A 25,688-nucleotide genomic window follows, 5' to 3' on the forward strand; every position below is an offset into this window, starting at 1 on the left:
CGTGTCTGAGGGCAGACTTGAACTCAGGTCCTCCTGACTTCAGGGCTGGTGCTCTATCCACTGATCTCTAAACCAATGAAATCCTAAGTCTGGACATCTCCCAAAACAACAATGAACCAGAGTCTAAGTCATTCATTCAGTTGCCAGTCATGAGCAATAAGGCATTTTCCTAGATGAGATACATAAATGCTTATATTAAACTAAATGTAATGAAAATCTCAAATGAAATCTCAAAAAAGAAGACCCATTAAAATTCACACTGAAAAATAACATTTGTTGGACACTCAGGTTTAACTCAAATGGACCAATATGGTAAACAGACTACCCCTTGCCCTAAAAGAGCTTATAATCTAGTCAATAATTCCAGGTACTAATTTCATCAAGGCTGGGTACTATGAATTCCACATATATAAGCTGGAGTCTGGTCTTGTCCCCACAAAATGTTTTCATAAATAGGTCCCACAAAGGCAAAAGATTTGGATTTTAATCAAGTTACCTGTTTGAGTTTGCTATTAGTCTTTCTTCATCGTGGCTATCTGTAATCTAATTCTGTTTTTGTGCCCAATTCTAAGGCCAACATAGGTTACCTTGTTCAGGTTATACAGACTTCATAGACTTCCTGGTTCTCTCTATTCATGGACCACGCAATGTCACTTCTATGCCAACATGGACAGTGATGCCTGCTAGGCTTGACAAGAACCAACTTGCTCAAGCCTTGATGACTGCCTGTGCATGTAGATCATGCTATGAAGTCAATGAGCTAATGCTTGGGGCCTGGTGGGGCTAAAGGGAAAGCTGTTACTGGGGTGAAGTTTTTATTTTCTAATGGCAGTCAAGGAGGTGGCTCTAGTCTCCAGAGGCAAAGCAATGAAGACAGAACTATGGCTCTGGGTTTTTCTGTAGATGAAATGCCTGCACTGCCCAAAGTGAGTATAAAATGTAGCCCTAGGTTCAAAGGGCAAAAAAAATCCCTCTCTGGGGTTCCATGTTGAACAGGGTTGGGGTTCATTGAAAAACAAGCCTGCAGCTGCTTCAGAATATCCCCTTTCATTCATTTGTCCTCCTTTCTTGAACCAAACGATCTATTTTATAGAATTATTTAACCTCAGATTGCAAAGGATTTCAGATGTCATCTGGTCCAACTCTATCTAAAACATGATTCCCATCCATGTGTGCAAAGGCAGTCATTTCATCCCTGCTCACACACATAAGATTGGAGAAAATCTCCAGATTGAAATAAGAGATCTGAATTCATATGTTAGCTCTATAAATTAGAAACAAGGGAGTGATCTTAAAGATCCCTTCCAGATCAAATTCCTCAATGAAGTTGCAATCTGTCTCTATGTAACTTCTTAGTTCTAACCAATGTAGGCAGAATAAGACATCCTTTTCCCATTTGAGAAATCTTTAGGTATCTAGACACATTCAAATGTCTCTTCCTTCAGTCTTAACTACACCTATTCCACATCAAGCAGGCTTCTAACATGGTTTCAAATCCCCACAGTGGCCACTTCTGGATGAGCTCCAAACTTATCCGTATTTCTCCTGAAAATGGAGTACACTCAAAACTGAACACATAATTAGACTTGGTGGGACCATGACAGAGCATTCAGATGCACTCTCTGCTAAGAGACATACCAACTAAACTTACATGTGTACTGGCTTTGAGATGCCACACTTTGAGCCATCTTGTATAATCTTGCTGCGTTATTATCCACATGACTGATTTATAAGTAGGAAATGTGAAGCAAAGTTGTGAACGAAGAATATGCTACAGAATAGCAACCTGAAGATGCTTAGTAATGTTTGTGAAGATGAGACTGTATGATTGGTTTTATCCATATGCTGGGTGCTGTTCAGGGGTTTTCAAACTCACAAACCAGGAAGCTCCTTTACTGAAATACTTGTAGTTAGCCCATATTATGCATTCTTTTGCAAAATACATTGTCTTGAAATCTGTTTAATAAGTAGCAAAGAAACAATACTTCTTCCTTTATAAAAATTCCTTTGTGAGTTTACAAGGCAGTAACTTGGGCATTTAGAGGCTTCACTTAACGTGAAGGAGAGCATTGAAAACATAAATGCTTTCTCAGCAGGCACCTAGGACTCAAATACCTCTTCCCCTTAGGGAAGAGGATATTTTGAAAAAATTTAACCATGAAAAAGTTGATTTTCTTGCTTCCTACATCCCAGTGAAAAAACAGAGAATCAACTGATCATCAGAGGTGACTCCTCCAGTTATCAAGGACAGGAAGAAGAGGGTGTCCTGGGCAAAAAGTGGCATTGACTAATGGTACTTTGGGACAAAAGTACTCATCACGATCGTAATGATTTAGGGGAGATATTTGGGGAAACTACATGTCCCAGCCCTGTTCTGTTAGTCAAGTTGCCTGGCTGGAACAAGGCGTGCTGGGTCTTGTGACCAGCTTAAAACACCAATGTAAGGGGCAGGCAGCAAGATTGGCTTTCAAAGTTTCCTCTTATCCCATCCTTTCACTGGGACGGAGAGAGAAAACATTCTAGACAAATAGGACACAACACCCGTGGTAAAAATTTCAATGGTCTATGGTTGGAGAGATTGGGTCTGGGATAGACTCACTTCCCAACAGCTCCAGCCTAAGTCCTGTTTATCCTCAGTCTGATGTATTCTCTCCGAAATGACCACCAGTCCCCAAACCCCACCTCCCCTACTCCTGAGAGGGAGGAGCCCGGGCCAGCTGTTGCTCCCACTCAACTTCCACCAGTTTGTAGAGGTCCATAGTTGCCTTGGCATCTTCAACTGAGGAATGTCCGCTCTTCCCTACCTAAGGGAAAAAGGGATGAAAGAAAGATTGAGGCTTCAAGATGCTGCTTCTGCATTTTTTCTTTATTTCCCTATGCACCAACTCCCTTCTCTTGATCCTATTTCTGTCTGGCCTGCCAAAGACACTGCTGTAGTAGATGGAAGACTAGCATTAGAATCAGGAAGAACCTGGTTCAGGCCACACCTTTTGACTGTTACTAGGTATATGATTCTAGGCAAATCAATTTAATTTCTTATTGCCGCAAGCAGAATAGTTACTGCTCTGCCCTGGTAGAGGGAGTTCCAGCACCAAGAGTTCCTTAAATATCATACATCCAGATTAAAAAAACAACAACAACCAAAAACCCATCTCTTCTTTCCTCTGATAGTCAGGCTTTCCTAGAAATAGAGCCCTACTGTGAACTTTCATTTCCTCATTTCAGAGTTCCATCTTTGGGAAATCTATGCCATCCTTCCTGATATCTGTTAATTCCATCTTATTCTGTATTTATAAAACCCACCTTCCACTTTCAGTCAACTGCCCTTCAAATTAAGGATACTATTAGCCCTCAAATTATTTCTTCTCTAGTTTCTTGCTCAGTTCTTTTCCCCTTTTCTATGTGGCTCAGGAGATAGGTTTAATTCTGGGAATAACTGGTATTTCCCTTAAGTTGGCATAGTAAGATCATATCGTTAATTGTTTGTACTTTTTATGACTATTCTTTAGAAGAAATCTTATCTTCCTCTTAGACAAACCCAATTCTGGGACCTATCTACTCATGATTATTACCATCATTTTATTCCCAAAATCAAGCTGTGAAGAAATGAGGAGAGCTATTACCCTCCTCATTTTTGCAGATGGAGGAAGTGAAGCCTAAAGAAGGCAGATGAGTTGGGAAAAGTCACATATAGCAAATGAGAAGCAGGACTAGGGCCTGGCCTTTCACCCAAGGGCTATCCCCCTTTGACCTCCACACTAGAGACATCCAATCAGTCAAAGCTAAAGGGGCTAACTCCTAGGAAAAGAAAGTTGAAAGAACCATTGGAACCCATAAGTTGGGGAGGAAGGGGCGGGGGGGAGAAGGGGGTTGGTATATGAAGGGGAAGTTTCTGGAGCTTGAAAAATCTCCACTCATCCCCACCCACTTAACTTACCTGAATGTCCTGATGGAGCAGCTGCTTGGTCAGACGCTTCAAAGAGATTGATTCATTCTCAGGGAAGCCAGCCCGGGAATTAAGGATAGGAATTCGGGAAGTGTCTCGGGTAAGGGGCTTGGGGTGAAAGTAATGGAGGGCTTTGAAGTCATTGTGGATGGCATGGCCCACTACAATCTTGCCAACAAGTATCTTCAAGATCTGAAATTCAGAAAAAAGTAGTTGAAGTCTCTCAAGACTCCATGTATAACACAGTATAGCCCTGCTTAGCTGATACAACCCTTCTATGTCCTCTTTGTCCAGTGTGTCCCTCTCAAGAGCCACTACACTTCCACAAACTATCTTTCTCCTGTCAAACTGTCTCTGTAATTTCCCTCCTTCAAAACACCTCTGCCTAGCTTAATCAGATGAAAATAGGCTGATTTCTTTGGCTCTATTCAATCTGGAACTGGAAACAGAATGAACTGGAAATAGAATATTGCTTCTTTCTCCCCCACCAACTCTTCAACCCAATGATAAATTTACTTCCCCCCAACTGTACTCATTCCTAACGTATAAGAGACAAACCTAGCAATCCAGTAGAAATTTAGACCACCTTATACGTTAGGAATGAGTACAGTTGGGGGAGTAAGAAAACGATTATGGATTCAGAGCTGAAAAGGACCTCAAAGGATATAATCCATGTTAGAGATGAGGAAATCAAAGCCCAGGTTAAATGATTTTTCCAAGGTTAAAAAGCAAAAGGTAGGATTTGAACCAAGGATCAATGAACCAGGGCCTATGCTCTTTCTACTCTACTGTATTAATATTGCCTCTCTTAAAAAAAAAGTCTCACTATATAATTACAACTTTCCTTCTAAAAATCAAAAATTACATCTTCCTAGCTTTATCACTCACTTTTATTTGCCACATTTGGCTCCAAATGACTTCTGGTTGTTTCAAAAATCAAAATCACTCTCAAAAAATAATATGCCACCACTTCTGAGGGTCAAGTGAATAGGTTACAAATCATAAAACAAGGGTTCTTAAGCAGGACTCTTAATTTTTTAAAAAATACTTCTGAGAACCATATTCTCAATATAGTTGATTTCCTTAGCAGACATTTAAACATGTGGTTCTAAGCAGGAGTCAGAATGCCAAAGGAGTTCATGATGAAAAGTGAAGAATCCCTGCTCCAAAGGCAATTCCTCAGTTCAGTCCTCAGAGTATCTCAGGCATATTGGAACTGGAATATGCAATATGCACATGGCCTCTCAAGGGAGTCTACTCTGTAAGAGACAAAACTCATGGCTAGATATGTGCTGATGGAGGAATTACCTCCATTAGAGTCTATATGCTACCCAGCATATGGTTATCTGCAAATAGGCAGATGTTTTCTGTAGAGAATCTCAACCCAGGCCAAGTATTTATGATCCTCTTTCCCAATAACAACTGGTCATCGGCCTCATTTCCTACCATCTCCTAAGAGTGGACTCAGGACTTCAATTCAGCTCGAACTACCTCCAGCTTTAAAAGTCCCCACTTCCTGGGATGCTTCTTTTATATCCTCCATTCTCCTTCCAAAACTTTCCAGAATTCAAGAAACCTCTTAATTTTTATTTGGAATTTCCCCTCCATATTTCCATTTCACTACACAGTGTCGACATAAACCAGAGAGGACACAGGGTATGGGAAAGAGCACTAGAGCAGAAGACCTAAATTTGAATTGACTTTGCCATTTGCCACTAATGTAACTAGACACAAATCAATTCCCTTCTTAGGGTTTCAATTACTAAAATGAGGTTGAACTGAGTTACCTCTAAGGTCTCTTTCAACTCTATCCTCTGGCTGGACCCTGCCTTGGGTCCTTGGAGATCAGGACAGAATTCTATACACTGGGAGCTGCTGGGACAGGATATATGGACACAAATAAATTCTCAAGTATCTTTGAACAGCTCAGAGAATTGGCCCAAGGGCACCACCTACAGGTTCCTGAAAAATCCTGCAGCCAAAGCCTCGGTCTACAATGTCATTACAGTGCCTGAAAGTGTATGGGATAGTGTTTAATTTGATACTCACAATTAAGAACTGATGTACAGTCCATCAGCCATTATATATAGGAACAGGTTCTCTGAGAGAAGCCAGGGAGTACAAAGTCCACACTTGGTGAAGGGGATCCTAAGCTAAGCCTCAGGCTAAGGCAAGCAAGAGTTTGTAGTATGAATGCTATACTGTAAAGTCCAGAACCTTGTGTCCAGCCCTAGTTTTGTGTGACTTTTACTTTTCTGAACCTGCATTTCCTCATCTGTAAAAGAGCATGATGGCCTAGCTGCTTCTTAAGGTTTCCATCCAATGCTGACATTCTTGTATGACTTCTAAGCAACTGAGCACTTGGAAAATGGAGGCATTTACCTTCCTCCAGGATACTTTTAGACCCTTCCTCTCTGTGACAGAGAAAAGCAGTCCAAGGCGGGAATGAGATCACTCAGGAGCATCTCATTACCTGTTCTACACTCTGACAGAATAGTGACAGGACTGAGGAAAAAAAGTACCCAGAAACATTCATTCTATCACCTAAATTCTGCATTATTTCTTTCATTGTTTATCTTCTTTTCCAACTCTGTGCTGAATTTTTCTCCTAGTCCAAGAGGCTTCTCAAATATCCTTCCTTCCCCATAATAATAAAAATATCTTTGTATAACTTGATCCTTTGCTCCAGTTTCTGTCCAAATCTTGGTAGGAAACAGGGGGGAAGCAGGGTTACCCTGTTTCAGTTCCATAGCAGGGCTCTATGCTCAGCATATAATGTTAACTAAGAAATCCTTTCCCACCCTCTACTACCTTTCACTAAAGCCCAGTCCTTTCCTATGTAGAAGCCTTTCTCTTTATCTAACCTCTGTCAGGCTTTCCCCCCCTGATTGTTCCCTTTTAAGAGAAAGACCCCAGAGGCATCCTATCCCACCTCCCTCCCTGTCCCCACTCCCATCACCTCTTTCCGGGCCACTTTGAAAGGAGTGGCATTAATCATATGCTCCTTCTTGATACCGCTCCACTTGGTCCGGTAGTCAACAATTTTGCAGGGAGGACGAATGTATTCATCATATAGCACGTCACCATTGTAACTTACAATGCTACACCGGGCCAAAGAACTGGTATGGCCTTTAGGCCCTGTGCCCACCATCTCACAGTCAAGAGCCACCATCTTCTTGTTGCAGCCCTTCTCTGACGCAGGTGGGAGGGTTCGGGTGGGTGGGAGGGGGCAGAGGCCACTCTGAAACTCTGACAGGAGATCTACCTTAGATGCCACAGATACTGAACTGGTCTTCCTTGAAGGAGCAGGTGTCAACCAAGACACTGTTGATACTTTCCTATTCAAGGGCTTCTCAATTCCATTTTTCTGAGTGGGTGTCTCCTCTATAGGTGCAGGGGGGAGATGGAGTTTCTGTTTACTACTTGTGCTAAGGGCCCCCCCTTTATTTTGGAGTTTCGAATGACCTGATCCTGAAGGCCTAGCAGGGACCTGCATCTGTTTCTGCTTAAGATTCCTCTGTATCCGCCTTTGTCGTTGGATGAAACGCTGGTGCCTGTGGTTCCCCTCAGTTGCCTTCTTTGGGGGAGAACAGTCCCCAAAGTCCAAGTTGAGAATTAGGGTAGACATTGTCAGGGAGGATCGGAGAGAAGAGTGACCAGGAGGGATCTCGCTTCAGATAGTGGCTTCTAGAAACAGGGAAGCTTGGGGGCTTATTCCCAGCCAAAGGCCAGAGACCCGCATCTTGAGGTGTGTAGCATACCCTATGGAAAGAAAAGTGACCAAACTGACCCCAGAGTCTAAGGGCCCAAATGATGGGTGGTGAAATGACTCTTCATAAGCCTCAGCATAACCTTGGATATCAGGAAAAACAGCCAACCTTTTAAAAAGTTTTAGGGAACAGAGGAGCTATTTTAAAGGCTACCGTATTTCAGGGGAGAGTAAGGCTAGGGGTAAACAACTTACTCAAAAGCATAGAGACGTTAAGAGACAGTATGCTACCGTATAGAAGCTCACGTAGCGAAGCTTCACTCCTGTTCGTGCTAAGCCGGGCATTCAAGCTTAAAAGAAGCGATCTGCCTCGAGTCCTCCAGGCAGAAAGTGGTTCAAAGCCTCCAACTGCCCCTGAAAGAGGAGGCCCGTGACGGCTGCTATCATTACTGGGGCTCGTCCAAACCTAAGCCCTAGCACACGGATCTGCTCTGTGCCCTCCTCCCCCTCCCCAAATCCTCCGGGCTCTTCCTGCGCCCCTCGGATCCGTCCCCTTCCAACACCTCACAAGCTAATGTACCTCATCGCTTCGGGCCCTTGGTGTCCACCTCCCCTTCTCTGGGCCTCAGTTTCCCCATTTCTAGAACCGGGAGATTGGACTCTAAGACGCCCGCGGCTTTCAGTCCTGTGATTACGAAAACAGTCCGGCTGAGCGGAGGCTCCTGACCCGTGAAGAGGATGAATGAACAAGGGGGGAAACTGAGGCTGCGGCGGGATCGCGGGAATCAATCGGGGGCTCGGAGAGCCTTCCGGCCCCGGGCTGCGGCCCCACCCCGACCTAGCCCCGACACGGCCGGAGGAGCCCTGGGCCGGACGCTGGGCGCGTGCCCCATCGCGCTTCACTCACCTCCTCTGGCGGCCCCCGCGGAGGCCGGAAGCGGCCGGAGGCGGAAGTGGAGATGGGACCGCGCCTGCGCGGCTGCGGGCGGCAGGCACGCGGGCCAACGCGCGGAGGCGTGGGACGGGAGCGCGCCTGAGGACCCGCGGGCACCCAGGCGACACCCGAGTCGGAGAAGGAGGAAAGCGACTCCGACTGGGGAGAAGGGAGCGGAAGCGGTGGCGGAGGTGACGGGGGGGGATCGGCGGGGGCGGGGGCGGCACGCGCTCCCCGGCCCCTCGAGCCCCGTGGAAGTGCAACTCGGACGGCAAGGTAGGGGGCTGAGGGGAGTGGGGCCGGGGGGCGCCGTGGGGTCGGGCCTCACTTCCGGGAGGAGGACGGGCGGGGCGGAGCCAGGGATTGTTGGGGTAGCCTTTTCCTTTACCCTCATCCCTGCGAGGGCCCGGAGGCTCCGCCCCACGCCGCTCCGCGCGAGACGTTGCCCTGCGTTACTGCTCTGTGACGTCGTCACGTTCCCACGCTATCTCCGCCCCCTCTTCTCGGGCACGTGTCTGGGCTCTGTGACTCGAGACCTCCAATGAGCGAGAGGGTCCCCGGGACCCGGCTCGCATCTCTCTCCCCGCCCCCCTTTCTGAGTTATTTTCAATCAGCGAACATTTATTAAGTGCCCACAAGGTGCCAATCGCCGTGCTAAGCGCTGGGGGTACTAAAAAAAGCAATAGCCCCTGCCTAAAAGGAGCTTAGAATGTCACTGCGAAGGCTTCTTGCGAACATATATGTGCGTATATATATATATATATATAATATATATAATACATGCATATAATATATATACGCATATGTTCACACACAAAGCAAGCAACGTACAGGATAAATAGGAAACAAACATTGACTAAGCACCTACTACAAGCTAGCTGCTGTGCTTAGCGTTAGGGATGCAAAAAGAGGCAAAATACCAGTTCCTAATCTCAAAATGACAGCCTAACGTTGGATACATACGCAAAAACACCCAAAGAGCAAATTGTAAACTGAATAAATAGGAAATAATCACCATTAAGCACTGTGCTCTGTGCTGGAAGTAGAGAAATAGGCAAAAGACCGTTTGGAACCTCAAAGAGCCTACAACATATATTCAAATATGTGCTTAAGTTAGCCATATCCAGGATTAATGTTTGTCCTGTATTCTCGGAGAGGGAGGTGATGCCATATGTAAGGGAGGGAGAGCTGTGCAAGGTCACCTGCCTCACTTTCTCCTCCAGAAACATCCAGATCAGGAGGACTGGAGATATCCCTGAATGTAATGGGATTTAACAGATCTGTTTGACTGAGGCAAAGCCCATTCTGTAGTTAAAAGCTCAGGGTTGAGGCAAAGAATGGCCTCTTTTATCTAGGCTCCTCCCCAAAAATATCCAATCTTGGAGGGTAAGACCCTCAGGGATTCTGGCCCAAACTGATACTCTAAGCTATTTTCTTTCACTCAAGTCAATCTGAATCCAACAAAGACCACCTGAGGCTTGGCCTGATTCTCTAGCTATTTCCTTTCACTCAAGTCAATCTGAATCCAACAAAGACCACCTGAGGCTTGGCCTGATTCTCTAGCTATTTCCTTTCACTCAAGTCAATCTGAATCCAACAAAGACCACCTGAGGCTTGGCCTGATTGTTGGCCTCAATGGGGTCCAAAGTAATTTAGATTTAAGACATAGTCCTTAACAAAGAAATCTAACCCCTAGATATCTTGGGAGGTTTTTAGCTAAGAAAGAAAAAAGGAAAGCTGTGTTACCCACCTGACCAGTTCCAGTTGGGACCCCAGGGATGGGATTTTAGTTGGGACTTCAAGGAAGTCAGGGAGGTTAGTATTGAAGGAGAGTGTTATAGAAATAAGGGACATCAGGGCAGCTAGGTGGTGCAGAGTATAGAGCACTTGCCCTGAAGTCAGGAGGACCTGAGTTCAAATTTGACCTCAGACACTTAACACTTCCTAGCTGTGTGATTCTGGGCAAGTCATTTAACCTCAATTGCCTCAGCAAAAATAATTAGGGAATATCTGGAGAAAATAAAATGCTTCCAAGCAGAGAGATGGGATGTCTTATTGGTGGAATAGCCAGGAAATTAGTCATTTTTCTTCAGATAATTGGCAAATTAAGTAGACGGGCGGGGGGGGGGGCGGGGGGCTTATCAATTTCAGTCACTTCTTAGCTGTGACACCTTGGGGCAAGCAACTTCACCTGTTTACCTCACTATCCTCAATCATAACAGCACCTACTTCCCAAAGTTATTGAGTCTTAAATGTGATATTTGTAAAGTACCTGGTACATAGTAGGTGCTTTGTAAATGTCTTTCCTTCTTTTCTTGAACTGGTAATTTGGTATATATTTTGAAATCTCCCTGATGTTCTGCTGAGCACTTGACAATGTTTTGTTTTGCTTTCCTTTTCTATTTTTTAATAAAATAAAAATTTAAAACAAATGTCTTTCCTTCCTGTGTTTTTTTCATTCATTAAAAAAATATCTATCATTTAGTTTAAGTTTTTTTCTTCCACCTCTTCACAACCATTGGAAAGATAGGGGGAAAAAAAACAGGGCCCTTGTTTCATGGTCAAAACAATTTGCCACATTAGAAAAAAAATTTTTTTCCTGCATGTCAATTCATTATCTGTCAAGAAGTGCACAGCATTAATCATTCTTCTGAAATTATGGTTGATTGTTAAATGGTCAGTTGTCAAAGATTTTCAAAATTTTTCGTTTTCATAGAATTGATGTTATATCATAAATTGTTTTGGTTCAGCTCACTTAACTCTATCATATCCTACAAATCTTCTCAGGTCTTTATGAAATAACTTTTTCATTTCTTTCAGCCTAAGTCTCTATGTGCAGAACCCACAAGATTCCACAGGGCTGCATCCCTGAATTGATGCGAAAGTGATAAGGAACCCATTCCATGTTTCAGTAGTTCTGTTATTAAGTCTTAGCTTTGGTAAAGCCTAAATCTTATTTTTTGCAGCTTCTACCCATTGCTCTGAGGTCTGTCTTCTGGGCCAATCCATGATAGTCATTCAGAAAAATGAAGACAGCTATTATGTCCTCCCAGGGCTTCTCTAAGCTAAACATCCTCAAGATCCCTCTTGTCTTCCTCACTTACCTCCTCTGAGGACTCTCTAGTTCATCAATGCTCTTTCTGAAATAAAGTGCTTCAAAATTGAACATAGTAGCCAGTACCCCATACTAGGACAAAGTGTCTTATTCTTAGGGACAGCCTAAGCTCACTAAATTGCACAGATCTTTCTTCACATTAGGTATAACCTTAATTAGGAGCAGGAAAGGATTCATCTGGAGTTTTCTATGTGCTTGCTCTCTAGGTCCTCAGGATGCCTGGCCTTGCTGCCAGGAACCTCTCTTTGGGAGGAAGGAAGCAATTAGCTGTGGACCTGACCCGTGTTCTTCCCCTCTATGGATTCATCCTGGATGCCTACATTATTGTAAATAAGTCTAGGATTGGAGTAGTGTAAGGGCAGGAATGGAGGGATGTGTTTATGGAAAAAGAAATGGGTGGGTAATGCAAAGTATATATTTTGGGATTTCATTTGTCCATCTTCCCATTGCACTTCCAACTAAAGCCTAAATGATCCAAGTTCCAGGTACAAAGGAGAAGTATTAGATGACAGGAATTCAAATCCTGGCCCTGGGATTGCTGTCTTTATGATCTTGGGAAAGTTAGTTAACTACTCATGCTCCTGGGATCCAAATGAAAAAGAACTTTGAGATCGTCTAGCCCAATTTTCATTTTTCAGATCAAGAAGATCTCCAAATTTCCATCTTTCCATCAAAATACGTGCAAAAAGTAGATAGGAGGAAAAATTTCTCTCTTTTCCTGTTTAAGAATTAGGATCCAAAACACCTAGAAATATACATCCCTGTCTTGGGTAGTAGTGACAGACGGCTTGGGGGCCTCCAAAGTATGCAGCTACTGACTGGTTTTCTCTTATTCTGTAGGAATTTTTTACAGACTGTTTGTGGGAGAAGCTCCCCAGCTCATGGCAAGAAGTCCTAGATGGGCTGACTCCACCCCAGATTTCTACCATGCTACTTGAGATGCCTAGTGCTGGGGAAGAGATCAGGTATGGGAATAGTTTTCAGCTAAACAAGAATTATCAAGAGTTAGTTTTAATGTAAACATCTGTAATTCATGGGCATGGTCATTTTGCCCAAAGCACCTCATTTTGTGGTCAAGTAATCTGTTCTGGTTGTGGTGGGAACATTCACAGGAGGGCCTGGGCTGTCTCAGGTACAGATCAGTGTGGCCACTGACCCTTCTGGCCCTGAAGGCTACTGCCCGTGCCCTGGCCTTTACCCGGACACCTGAGTGCCTGGGCCCATCGGAGTTCCAGGAGAACCCGAGCCAGAGCTCCCGGCTGGCAGCCCAATTCCGGAAACATGTCAAGCCCAAGAAACAACATGAGATAAGGCGATTGGGAGAGGTGAGGAATGGCCTGGTAATGAGAAGGGAGAACTGAGGGAAGTATGGGGGCGGTAGACTTGGGGAGGGCAGAGGAGGAAAATATGGCCATTTCTCTCCTCTCAAGGACTCAAAAGGCCACAACTGCCCCCATCCCATGTTTCTTCTCCTCTAGCTACTACCTTTCTCTGTTTTTCCTTTCTTTCTTGGTTGGTGACTGCCTCTCTGTATATATGTATATAGCATTCTTTGTGTTTGTCTCCAAGTCCCTCCCTTTGTCACATACATAGCCCCTGGGGCTTGTGGAATTTGTGTAGAGTTGGGATAAGGTGGTCTGGGGTAGACTTCTTCACTCCATGATCCAGACTGGAGCAAGTTAAGCCAGGTTCTGTTCTCTGAGAAGAGCAGGGACCTGTTTTCCTCCTCTGTCTCTCATATTCTTTCCCACCTAACATCCTACTCTAGTTTCTGGCTATCTTGGCTTTCTGTGCTGATCCCTTCATTCAGCAGACTCCCCTGATGCTCTCTCCCTGAGTCACTGGCTTCTGCTTCTTCTGAGCCAGTGGCTGAGAGATTTCTCTAGCTCTCCTAAATCCCTTCCCCCAGCTGGTGAAGAAACTGAGTGATCTTACAGGCTGCAATCAAGTAGTGGACGTGGGCTCTGGCCAGGTAAGTCCAGATGGGACCTCCCTAGGTCTGTCACCTTCCTCTCTGTTGGGAAGACAATTCTAAGACATTGGGTAGAATTTAGGCGGTGGGCCACCCTGGGTCTATGCTGGGTTTAAATAAAGAGGGAGATAAAGGCATGGTACTATAGGTATAGAGTTGGAAAAGGGGCAAAAGAAAGGCTTTGATCTGGGGGGGAGGAAAGGGGGAAATGTACAAGAGACTCGACTGAGACAGGGACATTTGAATCTTTCCCCAAACTTTCTAATGTGATCTTAGGCCTCTGAACCCCTGATAGGAAGGCTAGAAAGGACAAATGAGATAGACTTTGACCCCTACCCTCATGGCTGCAGGGTCATCTCACCCGGTTCCTGGCCTTGGGTCTGGGGCTCTCCGTGACTGGCATTGAAATGGATAGGAGACTGGTGGAAAGAGCCCAGCATCTGGACCAGGAACTCCTTAGTACCCTGAAGAAGGAAGAACGGAGGAAACCACGGGTAAGACTCTGTCTCCAAGAAGATGGTTGGGAAAACCTTGCCAGGCTTCTCTGATGCAGAAATGACCTTATTCCACTTGAGCTGTCTTCACTTCCAACATCTAGACTCCCAGCCTCAGTCTCTTTCCTGTCTTTTTGCGCAGCTTTGCCTCCCATCTTTGACCTTGGAAAGAAGATAGTGAAAAGCTTCTCTTCTTGGGAGGGGGCCTGGCAATATATGATACAGCTCATGATACTTAACAGCATTTATAACAGGGGTTGTAACAGTGATTCCCAAAAATTCCTGAACCAGATTTCCAGTTGGGAGTTCTTCTGCAGTTCTAAAAACTAGGGCCAGAAAGACATGCATTTATAACTATCTTCCCTGCTGTCAGAATCAAATAATTTTAGATTTTTTCCTCAGGAAAGACCTGGCCTACTCCAGTCTGTTGCCCTCACTCTTGACCTTGGGGGAGAAGGATCTTGACTCCACATCTCATCCCCAGCCCCTGATTATCACAACCCTTGCTGGGGCTGTACAGATTATGACAGCAGAGGAAAGAAAGGGAGTTTGAGACAAACACACAGAGTGTTACCTGTTTAACAGGTACACAGTAATACCAAGCATGGGGGGGGGGGGGGGGGGCAGATTTGAAGCAGATTGCTAGGTGAAATCCAAGGGGGGGTGAAAGAAGTAGTCAGAAGCGGCTTCCCACATGAATTGAATTTGTTGACATAAAGGAGTCGGAATTTACTAAAAACAATGAAAGATCATTCTAGGGGTAGTTAGAGTCCTCCCTCCCTCCCTCCCCCCAAGTTGTTAAGGGACCTGGAAGAGAATGCTGGAAAGGTAGGATGGTACCAGATAGTGAAGGACTCTTGGTACCAAAGAATTATGAACATTTGGAGAAAGGTGATGGTAAGCAGAATACTGACCTGATTAAATATATGGAAGAAAGGCAATGTGATACCTTCTGTCCAAGTGGAAAGAATATTTTCTTTCAACTGGTAAGATCTCGAGTTCAAATCTAAGCCTTGCCTCTTACTGTGATTGTGACAGTGATGTGGCTTCTCCTGGGCTGTTCCATCACCAGTACAAATTAGGGAGTTGAACTTGGTTATCTCCAAAACAATGTTCTTTCTAACTCAAATTCTTCAATTTTTTAGGGAAGGGATGGGGAACATCCAGCTTTCAGGATATAGGTGTGAGAAATTATTTGCCAAGGCAACCACAGTCAATGATTTTAGGTACATCCTAGGTATAATCACCTCCCATTGTTTGAGTTCTATCAACTGATCATTTTATATGGCCTTCGAATAATGATGCTATAAATATCCAAATGACCCTTGGCAGAAAAAAGGTTCCTCATCCCTATTTTAGAAACTAGGTATTACTGAATTAAGGCTCTTATAATGTACCAAGTATTTATGAAGTGCCTACTACATGCTAGGCACTGTGCTAAGTGCTGGTTTTTCCTTCCCCTCATAGATCATCCCAGCTATCTCACACCGCCCCCCAAATCATGTTGTTAGCTGGGTAGACCCAGCTGCCTTATCTCAGGATCTCCTGTCTCCCCTGACATCCGAAGCAGCTCAGGCCCCTGCTCGACGCCTGCTCCTGACCGGCCTCCATGCTTGTGGGGACCTAAGTGTGACGATACTACAGCACTTTGCTTGTTGTCCTGAGGCAGTGGCTTTGGCATCTGTGGGCTGCTGCTACATGAAGCTGACCACCCCTGGGGGCTATCCCTTAAGCCGCTGGGTTAGTGGACTCCAGGGCCACAGCCTGCCCTACAAGTTCCGAGAGGGTGCCTGCCATGCTCTGGAGGAATACGCAGAGCGGCTTCGGGGAGGAGGCCCTACCCTTCGCACCCACTGCTACCGAGCGGCATTGGAGACGGTAATCCGGGATGCACAGCCAGGACTCTGCAGACCCGGGGTGCAAAGCATCCCAAGGGCCCATGAGCTGCCCTTGGAAGAGTAAGGAACGGGGATGCATGGGGATACAAGGGGGAAGAGGCACTTCAGTGAAGGGTTGGGAAGGTGAAGATGTCTCCAAGCTAGAGGTCTTACTCCAGATCTTGGCCTGTAATCCTTTTTAAAGTAGAATCTGGAAAGGACTTGTGAAAAGTTCCATCTCAGGACACGTTCAGGAGGGGAATCTCCACTACCCTAAAATGCTTTTGTTGCCACTCACTGCCCTGCAGGTATATTCGGCGAGGGCTGCAGCGGGTGGGACTAGACCCTGGGCTGCCCCTGGACCTGGCTTTCCTGCACTCCTGCATGGCACAGGAACATCGGGTAGTGGCATTCTTCAGCCTAGCGCTGCTGTTGGCACCATTAGTGGAGACACTAATCCTCCTGGATCGGCTGCTTTTCCTCCAGGAACAAGGTGAGTCCCAGCACAAGTAGAGCAAAAGGAGAGGCTGATGCTGAAAAGGATCAGCTTAGTGCCCCAGCAGGCAGCATCGTCAAGACTGTCCCTCTTATTCTCTACTACTGCATTCTAATGCCAAGGAACCCCAACCTCCCAGGGAACCAAGGGATACTCAAAAGATCTTTCCCATGGAGAGGCTTCCAGGCTGGAAACCCAAGGGCGGCTTCTAACATCTTGAGCCTCCCTTCTTCCCAACTCAGGTTGCCACGCAGAACTTCTCCCTGTCTTCAGGCCTGAACTATCTCCTCGAAATTTGGTCTTGGTGGCCACTAAAACCCCACTGGGCCCAGCACTTTCGGACCTGGAAATCAAGGAAAGCTGACAGTGTTAAGAGAAACAGAGACTCCGAGATCCTTTAAAACTTTCCACTTTCCCAAGATATGTGTGGCCATGAGAGAGATGAAGGTCCTGGAGCTAATTATCTCTCACTTGGGGAACCACATCTTTTTACTTTTTGGTCTATCCGTATCTCTTCTTGTATCTTAAAGATTTTTTTTTTTACTTGTTATATAAAAATGACCCTTCTAAAAATCATTTTAAAAAATTAAATCCTCCTGCCTCATGTATCTGAATGCAGTTATGAGAAAAGGGGAGATTTTTGTTGTTTTGCTGGCAGTTGGGGTTAAGTGACTTGACTTGCCTAGAATCACACAGCTAGTGTCTGAAGTCAAATTTGAACTCAGTCCTCCTGACTTTAGGACCAGCACTCTATCCACTGCACCGCCTAGACTGAAGGTAGGTAAACCCTACCCGAAGGGTAAATCTTGGGCACCGAATGCAGAACCCCTGCCACTCAGGTCTCTGGTGTACTTCACAGATGTCCCTTAGATTAAGTCCTCTACCACTCCTATCATCCTTCCCCCCCCCCCCCCCCCCCCCCCCCCCCCCCCCCCCCCCCCCCCCCCCCCCCCCCCCCCCCCCCCCCCCCCCCCCCCTTCCTACTGACAAGGCTGACTGGTCTCATTTCTGCCTTCCTGGCTCAGTCACAATGGAGTCCTCAGATTACAGAATTTAGAACTGTAAGGTAACTGGGTGATCATTCAGTCTAACCCCCTTATTTTAAATGTGGTGAAAGCGGCCCCTTGAGGTGAAGGACTTTGTCCAGTTATCTTTCCTTTCTGGTGTCGTTTCTACACCTGTGAAACAAACAAGGTTGGCTTCTGACCCTCCCTGCCACCATGCGAAATGGTTTCCTTTGGAAAGGAAAAAGTTAGATTCATAGCATGTCATGCCTAGACATCTGGGAGGCTTTCTTAATGTTTAACTCTGACTAATCCAGTGCAGCATCACTGAGGAAATGTAGCTCAGCAAGTTCCTTTATTCTCAAAAGTCTACACATTCCTCAGAAAATCCTTTATAGTAAATAAGGCAATTTCTCAGACTTCTGGGGTCATGATCTTGGGTAGAGACAATGGTGGGATAAAAGACAGTCCCCGCTATAACTTTAATACCAGTAGATTTTCCTGTGTCTTCGAGTCTCCACGATGCCCATTGCCTCCATTACCTCTTCTCCCAAGGTCTTCAAACAGGGGACGTAAGTTTTCTCCAGAGCATCTTCCACTGATGTATCTTTGGGACCATCTGTAGAGTTATGATGTTACATTAGGAATACACAAACTACAGAGTTGGAAGGAGCCTTAGAAGCTGTCTAACCCAGCCTGACCTGTACCAGGCAAAAATCTTTTCTGAGCATCCTCTGGAAGTGCTCAGCTGCCTCACTGTCCACAGTGGCAGGCAGCTCGTTGTTGGCAAGTTTTCTTCAGACTGAACCAAAATCTGCCTCTGGAAATGCCCACCACCACTCCTGCTCTCTGAAACCAGCACCCCAGAAATGCTGCTCCCCTTCATCCCATCCTCCCTGATTCTCCCACAGCCCCCAACTATGCATGTTTCTTGAGATCCTAAAGACAGATCCTAAAGCAAAAAGGGGGAAATAAACATTAAGTGCCTACTATGTGCCAAACACTGTGCTAAAAGCTTTACAGACATCTCATTTGAGGGAACAACCTTAGAAGGTAGATAGTATTCATGCTGCTAGTAAATGAGCCTGGATTTGAACTCACATCTTTCTGACTTAAAGCCCAGTGTACCTTTGGCTACTCACCTAATTAGAAGGGGTTTCTTGGTCTTCCAAAGTGATAGATGTCATCAGCTTCAAATTCATCATATTCCTTCTAGTTCTGCCCTCTCAGAGAGCAGATATCTTTCACCCACATTACTACCTCAAACTCAATGTCCATACCAGTGATACCACCCCAAGAGACTCCTCATATGAAAAGCAACCCATCCCTATTAAGATCTCTCTCCTGTACGACCTGACTCACCAATCCACTGCTCAGGGACGATGCCATCAGGTCTAGGGAACTCGGGCTTTGGGATGATCCTTCCTGTCCTCAGGGAGACTCGTACACGCTCACCTTCCTCTGTAAACCTCCATTCCACTTCAGTTGGTTTCCTGCAGGGAAGGAGAGTGAAACTTGTAAGACTCCATATCCTTTCTCCAACCACAAAGAATCAACTACATAGGATATAAAAGACTGAATTCTTCTGACTCTTAGGAAATCCTGAGTGATGTCTAAATAATCTCTTGCAATAAAGATGACCTTGCTTTTCTTCTTCAAAATGTTAACTCTGCTCTTTGCCCATGGGGCAGCATTTCCTAAAGTTCTGTCTCAATCCCACACCATGATGATCATTTTTTTGAAATGTGAGAATTTACCATAAAGGCTCCTTATTTTCCAGATGATGTAATATACAGAGATGATGAGGGGCTTGCTTAAGGTCACATTGCAAACAAGTATCTGAAGCAGGATTCCAAAATAAGGACTTTCTGACATTGTAAGTCCAGCATTCTATCCTTTTCACTACCTATAAATGCTAGGCTTCTGCCCTCACAATCCTCCAGAAGGTTAATATCCTCCTCCCCTCTTGCCTGTCAGTGGGATCCACAAGCTTGACCTGGCGGAAAAGCAGGGGAGCCTCGCTGGGGACCATGGTCCCCCGGAAATCCTTGTAGTTGCCAACAATTCGGAAATGCTGTGGACAGAAAGGTGAGGAAATCAGAAACAGACATAAGGAAGCCCCCTCTCACCTCACCCAGGGACTATACTGGGGATTTAAACTGAGAGATAGTGCTCAACACACAATCCCTCCCTTTGCTGTTATCACTGATTGATTTTTGGTAGAGAAGGGAGCAAAAAAGTGGGGCTGACAAAACCCAGTGCAGAAGGTCCCACTCCCTGCTTACCGTGTTCAGTCCTTCCAAGATAACCCAGTTTCTCTCCCTGATGATCTGAACCACTTTGCCCTGCTTCCCAGCATCTTTGCCCTCCAGGATCTCAACCTGTAGGTACACATTTGTAGGGAGAGAAAGAACCTCAGGCTTATTCTCCCTTTTGCTCCAACACCCCTACCTGTCAGCTCTGTATTCCTCACCATGTCCCCACAATACACATTCCAGGAATCCTCAGGTATAGGCTCCACAAGAACTGGACGCGGTCTTTTCCAGGGAGGGTTTCTCTTTTTCTCCGCCATAGTTCCAGGTCGGCTCATTCCATAGCGGTAGTTACGAGGCAAGTCAGCCTTGACTGCCATGGCTAGCAAGGCTGATAGACGCATGTCTGGAGGTTGGGAAGACAAGTACGTCAGTGAAAGGAGATAAGGAGAGTGGAACACTAAAGTCAGCTGTTCAAACCAGAAATGTCATCAGTCAACCCAGGGACTGAAAACAAGGTAGAAGGAACCAAAAGGAAAGAGAAAGCTGACAAGACAAAAAAGTTGTCTCTAGCCCAAAAGAATCCACATGATTTCGACTAGAAGGGATCAAAAAGATCATCTAATCTCCTTTTCCATGTAAGACACCCTGTTCCTCAAAACTTCCATTAAATGGTCAACCATGCACTGTGATGTCCGAGTTAGCTTCTGTTGACCTCACGATCAGCCAGAGTCAGTATCAGTAAAAGTCCTTAGTCTTTAGGGGGAGAAGTAAAGGAGATAGATGAAACTCCACAAGGGTAGCCACCAATCTCCTCTCCCCTCCTTGTCCTCCTGCAAAGTGACTTTGGCTTGTCTTACTCCACCCCCTAATCCCACCTATAATTCTCTGTATAAGCCAAAAGATGGAGCCAGCACAGAATAGTGAGAAGGGCCATTTTCCAAGTATATGCTAATAAGAGTATAGTCCAATAGGTAATCAGCCTTAAGTGCTCAGTTATCTGATTGCAGTGTACCTATTCAGAGTTTCAGCCCTTTACAATGTGCTATTTTCCAAATTCGGAAAATTTACTAATTTTCATGAAACATTTGCCATTTTCAAATAAGTTCTACTTGTTCAATTTTTTTAAAAAATGAAGTAAACTATGTCCAGTAACTTACATAGTAAGTTCTAAATCTAACCCTCTTTCTACATAACAGTTCTTCATGTACCTAGAAAAAACTATCAACAGATTTGTCAGTTATTTAGCACTTATTGTGAGCTAGGCTCAATACTAAGTGCTGGAGATACAAAGAAAGGCAAAGCCCTCAAATAGCTTCCAATTCAGGGCAAAAACATGTAAACAATTGTACAAACAAGGAAAAATAGGAAATAATGAATAGAGGGAAGGTAGTTAATTAAGAGGGGCTGAGAAAGGCTTCCTACAGGTAAGGTTTTAGCTCTCAACTGAAGGAATTTAGGAGATTCAGATGAGGAGTGAGCATCCCACGCATAAGGAATAGGCAGAAACGAAATCAACCAAATCATTTCCAATGGAGCACTAATGAACTGGACCAGCTACACCCAGAGAAAGAACTCTGGGAGATGACTAAAAACCATTACGTTGAACTCCCAATCCCTATATTTATGCCCACCTGCATTTTTGATTTCCTTCACAAGCTAATTGTACAATATTTCAGAGTCTGATTCTTTTTGTACAGCAAAATAACGTTTTGGTCATGTATACTTATTGTGTATCTAATTTAAATTTTAATATATTTAACATCTACTGGTCATCCTGCCATCTGGGGGAGGGGGTGGGGGGTAAGAGGTGAAAAATTGGAACAAGAGGTTTGGCAATTGTTAATGCTGTAAAGTTACCCATGCATATAACCTGTAAATAAAAGGCTATTAAATAAAAAATTAAAAAAAAGAAAGGAAACAGAAAGGGGAAGGAGAAGGGGAAGGGGAAGGGAAAGAAGAAGGGAAAGAGAAAGGGGAATGAAAAAAAAAAAGGAATAGGCAGAAAAAGTGTCTGGAGTGTCTTGTTAGAGGAATGGCAAAAATCAGTATCACCAATCAAAGAGCACATGGGGGCAGGAATTGGCATTAAGATGAAGGGCTAGGTTTTGGCTGACAGAATTTGGAGCCACTAGGAGTTTTATCAAGGGAAGAGTTTAATGGTCAGATCTATGCTTTAAGAAAATCACTCTGGTGGCTGAACTAAAGTGGGCTAAGATGTATAACGGGTAAATCAACCAGCAGGCCACATTTCAGTTGTCCAGGTATGAGTAGATTTGCTTATATCTGACTCTCCATGATCCCATTTTGGGATTTTCTTGACAAAGATCCTGGAGCGGTTTACAATTTCCTTCTCCAGTTCATTTTACAGATGAGGAAACTGAGACAAAGAGGAGTCAGCAACTTGCCCAGGGTCATACAGCTAGGAAGTGTAGAGCCTAGCTCACAATAAGTGCTAAATAATTGATTTAAGTCTGTTGACAGTTTTTTCTAGGTACATGAAGAACTGTTATTTAGAAAGAGGGTTAGATTTAGAACTTACTATGTGAGATGACAATGAATTTGAACTCAGGAAGTTGAGTCTTTCTGACTCCAGACATGTGCTCTTTACTGTGCTACCACTCAAATCCTGCCCCTAGTGTGATTTTGGGCAAATCCCCTAACACAAAGGGAACAACTGTAAAACAAAAGAAGGTTGGAGGTGACATGTAGGACTCCCTTCTGGCCCCTAAGCTGATGATCCCGCAACATATCCGATAAGTGGGTCTCCACGTTGCTACTTAAAGACATCAAGGGAGGGATAACAGAACCGATAAATGGCAGCCCACTCTACTTCTGGATAGCTGGTAGGAGGGTGGGTTTTTGGACTAAATAAGCCTCAATGTGTTTCTTTGCAATTTCCACCCAAAACTTCCGCTTCTGTCTCTAGGGCCAAACAGAACAAGAGGAATCCCACCTTTTTGCCTTTCAAGTTCTTAAAGAGTTTCAGTATATTCCTACTGAGCTTCCTCTTCTCCAGGATGAATCCCCAAAACTCTAATCAATTCCTTAATGGAAGGATCTTCATCGTCTCAATGGCCCTCTTCTAAGGAATCTTCAGCTTATTAATGTCCTAAAATATGTCTGCCTAGAACTAAGCATAATAGACAGATGTGGTGTGACCAGGACAGAACAGGTTTTGGGACAGACCAAGTTCAAACCCAAACTCAGATGTTGGGAAAGCGCCCCGTTATCCCAGCTGTAAAAAGAGAGCATAGTAGCACCTGCGTCCCAAGGTGATTATGAGATGCTTGTAACCCAGTGCCTGACACACAGTAGGTGCTTAATAAATGATGGCTTCCTTTAAGGGATTCTGTTCCAGTTCTCAAATGCTGTGATTCTGATGACCTAAGTCCTGTCAGTACGTCCCAGGCTTCACACTACCGTAGGGGTTACACGAGAAAACCCGCCTAACTCTAAAGCCACCTTCCTATTCCTTGAAGACTCAGAACAATTTCCTTAGCAAGGGCTACCCACACGCCATGTGAAGCCTCTTTGGGAGAACAAACTTTCTGGGGCACCCCAACTCGCAGCGGGGTATGGGGGGGGGTCCCCGGTCATCGAGTCCCTCCCCCGGTCTCCGCCCGCAGAACCGCTGGCCAGGGGGAGGGGGAGAGCACAGGGAAAGCCCCCGTCCCCTCCCCAAGTCCCCTCCCGCCTCCTGCGGGCAGATGCCTGCAAGCTTTAGCTGGCTGACCCTTCCTCATCTCGGCACATGCAGTACCCAGGCTCAGCATCTCCCGGAACCTTACCCTGACACAGCACGTTCCAGCACAAGGTGAAAGGAGCAAGTTCCCAGACCGCCTCACCTCCAGACCCTGGGATGCGCTCAATTCCGACTCCGCCCCTCACCTATGCACGTGAGATGACAAAACTGAGCCGCTTGGCTTTCTGGGAAAAGTCAGCCGGCTCGGGAGAGATAGTTGGGTAGAAGAGCGAGCCGCCAGGAGTGCTGGTACTTGCAGTCCACCGCTGCTGAGCCTGTCGGGAGTAGTAGTTAAGGAAGAAATGGTGAGAGAGGAACGCCGAGGTGCACCTCGGGCAATGGAGTCCTGGCCCGGGCGGAACGGGCTTCCCGATCCGGAGAATTTCCGCGCATGTCCTAAGTTGGAGTGCCTGGGAATTGTAGTTCCAGGAGGAGCAAAAAAAGCTGCTCCATTTTCTAGGTGGTGATGACTGGGGAATGAGGGCACATGGCAAAGCCCCTTTTCCATCCTCCTTCCCCCATCAGCCTGCGCCTCCCGCCCTCCCAGATCCCCCAGTTCTGGGATAAGTCTTCCCATAAAAGGCAGAAGAAGGCCAGGAGGGAACTGGATACAAAAAACAAATCTAGAATCTCACTCAAGAGCCACTTACCAGCGGGGCCTTGAGCAAATCACTGGGTTTCACGGAGACTCGGTTCCGTTCTCTGTTAAATGAGGACGTCCGTGGCTTCTAAAGTCGCTTCCCATTCTGAGACTAGGGTTCCACGGGGAAATGCATCCGGGAGCATCTCTGTCCCTAGCTCCGTCTCGCCTCCCTCTTCCCTCTCCCAGGTTCTGCATCCAGGTGGATGGTAGCCTTACAGAAGGAAACTGATTGGTCCGTTATACCGCCACCTACATCGCCAATCCTCAGATGCTATCCATCCCCTGTCTTATGTGGGAGCCCACCTGTTGTGTTTGGTCTGTCTTCTCCATCCTTGGTCTTCCACCACTTACGGCGGTCATCTCTCACCAGTCCCGTGCGCCATTCCCATCGCTGTCAGCCAAGGGGGACTCGCAGATCTCTCTCTCCCTCCAACCCTTCCTCCGTACCGCCACCAGAAGAGCTGCTGGTTTGTTTGGTCTGTTACTCCTGGCTCAAAAATCTCTAATGGCTCTTCATTGCCTCCCCAGCAAAGTTCAAACTCCTTAACTGGCATTTAAGTCCCTCCTGCCGCTCCCTCTTGCTGGTTCTTTCCCAAGCTTTATATCACACCCTTCTACTTATTCTGTTCTGTGGCCAATTGTACTACTCAAATGTCCACCAAAGTAACACATCCGATGGGTGTAGACTCAGCTCAAAACACATTCTCCATGCTTGGTCATTGATTTAAAAAAAAAAAAAAAAAGCATAATTCAAATGCTGCTCTTTCCAGAAAGCTTTCCCTGATCCTCTGTCAAGATCTCACATAACACTTTAGCTGCACTTCTCTTTCTATAATAATAATAACTCATTTCTACCACCCTTTCAGGCTTACAGTGAAGGACTTCTACAACACTCCAGGGAATTAGTGCAAGAATTATTATCCCCTCTTTATGGAAGAGGAAGCTAAGGCTCATCCTAGTGTCCATAGAGGGCTTCTAATCCAGATCTTTTCCAATTCTAAGTCCTGCCCTGTAAGACTGAATTGCTACTATTAGGTATTGTTTTGTTCAGTTGTTTCTGTGTGTCAATTCTTTCTACTATATTATGAATTCTATTATTGGGAGTTAAAAAAAAAAACAATCTGAGCTCTGATTGTCACTATGCGATTTAATAACTATGATCTTGGGCTAGTTAAATCTCTGAGTCTCAGTTTCCTCATCTGAAAAAATGAGAATAATGTTCTATCTGTATCACAGGACTGTTATAAGCATCAAATTAAATCATTGAAAACAAGTGCTTCTTAGTCATAAAATACTATGTATAAAACAGGCATTTTTTTTTATTCTGAAATCTTTGTATTTCCCTTAATTGACATGAACTGAGTCTTTCTCCAAAACAGCATCCTAAGGGATGGTAGAGATAGAGCAAACTAGGGCTGTTGCCTTTGGATTAGTGTGTGATCTGTAGTATGACGTGGTATGGCAAGGTATGACAAGGACCTGGGAAGTAGCAGCTTAGGCC

At 45.2% G+C, this 25,688-nt stretch overlaps 3 protein-coding genes across 6 annotated transcripts; 1 reads left to right on the forward strand and 2 right to left on the reverse strand.

The window, feature by feature from the left end:
* Positions 1-1,944: 1,944 nt before the first annotated feature.
* On the reverse strand, positions 1,945-8,726 carry ISG20L2 (interferon stimulated exonuclease gene 20 like 2). 2 transcript variants are annotated; one of them, XM_003768098.4, is made up of 4 exons: positions 8,563-8,726; positions 6,906-7,708; positions 3,938-4,138; positions 1,945-2,804 (listed from the first exon to the last, which is right to left on the reverse strand). In XM_003768098.4, exons 2-4 carry the CDS (start codon positions 7,572-7,574, stop codon positions 2,688-2,690), a joined length of 987 nt encoding a protein of 328 aa, XP_003768146.1. In that variant the 5' UTR covers positions 7,575-7,708; positions 8,563-8,726; the 3' UTR covers positions 1,945-2,687. The 2 variants fall into 2 exon arrangements, with proteins under 2 accessions (XP_003768146.1, XP_023358049.1); XM_023502281.2 differs by lacking the exon at positions 8,563-8,726 and adding an exon at positions 8,236-8,546.
* On the forward strand, positions 8,659-17,142 carry RRNAD1 (ribosomal RNA adenine dimethylase domain containing 1). Of its 2 annotated transcripts, none has more exons than XM_031966787.1 (9): positions 8,659-8,865; positions 11,911-12,030; positions 12,545-12,669; positions 12,837-13,029; positions 13,614-13,676; positions 14,027-14,170; positions 15,638-16,128; positions 16,356-16,540; positions 16,786-17,142. In XM_031966787.1, exons 2-9 carry the CDS (start codon positions 11,920-11,922, stop codon positions 16,905-16,907), a joined length of 1,434 nt encoding a protein of 477 aa, XP_031822647.1. In that variant the 5' UTR covers positions 8,659-8,865; positions 11,911-11,919; the 3' UTR covers positions 16,908-17,142. The 2 variants fall into 2 exon arrangements, with proteins under 2 accessions (XP_031822647.1, XP_031822648.1); XM_031966788.1 differs by having other exon boundaries at positions 15,638-16,048.
* Positions 17,143-17,883: 741 nt separating this feature from the next.
* MRPL24 (mitochondrial ribosomal protein L24) lies at positions 17,884-23,722 on the reverse strand. Of its 2 annotated transcripts, none has more exons than XM_003768099.4 (6): positions 23,591-23,722; positions 20,021-20,205; positions 19,833-19,928; positions 19,518-19,621; positions 18,910-19,040; positions 17,884-18,166 (listed from the first exon to the last, which is right to left on the reverse strand). In XM_003768099.4, exons 2-6 carry the CDS (start codon positions 20,201-20,203, stop codon positions 18,030-18,032), a joined length of 651 nt encoding a protein of 216 aa, XP_003768147.1. In that variant the 5' UTR covers positions 20,204-20,205; positions 23,591-23,722; the 3' UTR covers positions 17,884-18,029. The 2 variants fall into 2 exon arrangements, with proteins under 2 accessions (XP_003768147.1, XP_031822649.1); XM_031966789.1 differs by lacking the exon at positions 23,591-23,722 and adding an exon at positions 22,756-22,909.
* Between the last annotated feature and the right edge of the window lie 1,966 nt (positions 23,723-25,688).

Source organism: Sarcophilus harrisii, chromosome 4 (assembly GCF_902635505.1).
Source record: "Sarcophilus harrisii chromosome 4, mSarHar1.11, whole genome shotgun sequence".
Lineage (NCBI taxonomy): Eukaryota > Metazoa > Chordata > Mammalia > Dasyuromorphia > Dasyuridae > Sarcophilus > Sarcophilus harrisii.

Bases quoted from the DNA above. Each gene is read 5' to 3' on its own strand.
- ISG20L2 (XM_003768098.4), bottom strand. From the start codon at position 7,574: ATGTCTACCCTAATTCTCAACTTGGACTTTGGGGACTGTTCTCCCCCA. The intron at 4,139-6,905 runs GTGATGGGAGTG...TCTGAATTTCAG, and splicing joins TCAAAGTGGCCCGGAAAGAG to ATCTTGAAGATACTTGTTGG. The intron at 2,805-3,937 runs GTAAGTTAAGTG...TTTTTCCCTTAG, and splicing joins TGCTCCATCAGGACATTCAG to GTAGGGAAGAGCGGACATTC.
- RRNAD1 (XM_031966787.1), top strand. From the start codon at position 11,920: ATGCCTGGCCTTGCTGCCAGGAACCTCTCTTTGGGAGGAAGGAAGCAA. The intron at 12,031-12,544 runs GTAAATAAGTCT...CTTATTCTGTAG, and splicing joins TCCTGGATGCCTACATTATT to GAATTTTTTACAGACTGTTT. The intron at 13,030-13,613 runs GTGAGGAATGGC...CCCTTCCCCCAG, and splicing joins AGATAAGGCGATTGGGAGAG to CTGGTGAAGAAACTGAGTGA.
- MRPL24 (XM_003768099.4), bottom strand. From the start codon at position 20,203: ATGCGTCTATCAGCCTTGCTAGCCATGGCAGTCAAGGCTGACTTGCCT. The intron at 19,622-19,832 runs GTAAGCAGGGAG...TTCTGTCCACAG, and splicing joins TCTTGGAAGGACTGAACACG to CATTTCCGAATTGTTGGCAA. The intron at 18,167-18,909 runs GTGAGTCAGGTC...ATAACTCTACAG, and splicing joins CGTCCCTGAGCAGTGGATTG to ATGGTCCCAAAGATACATCA.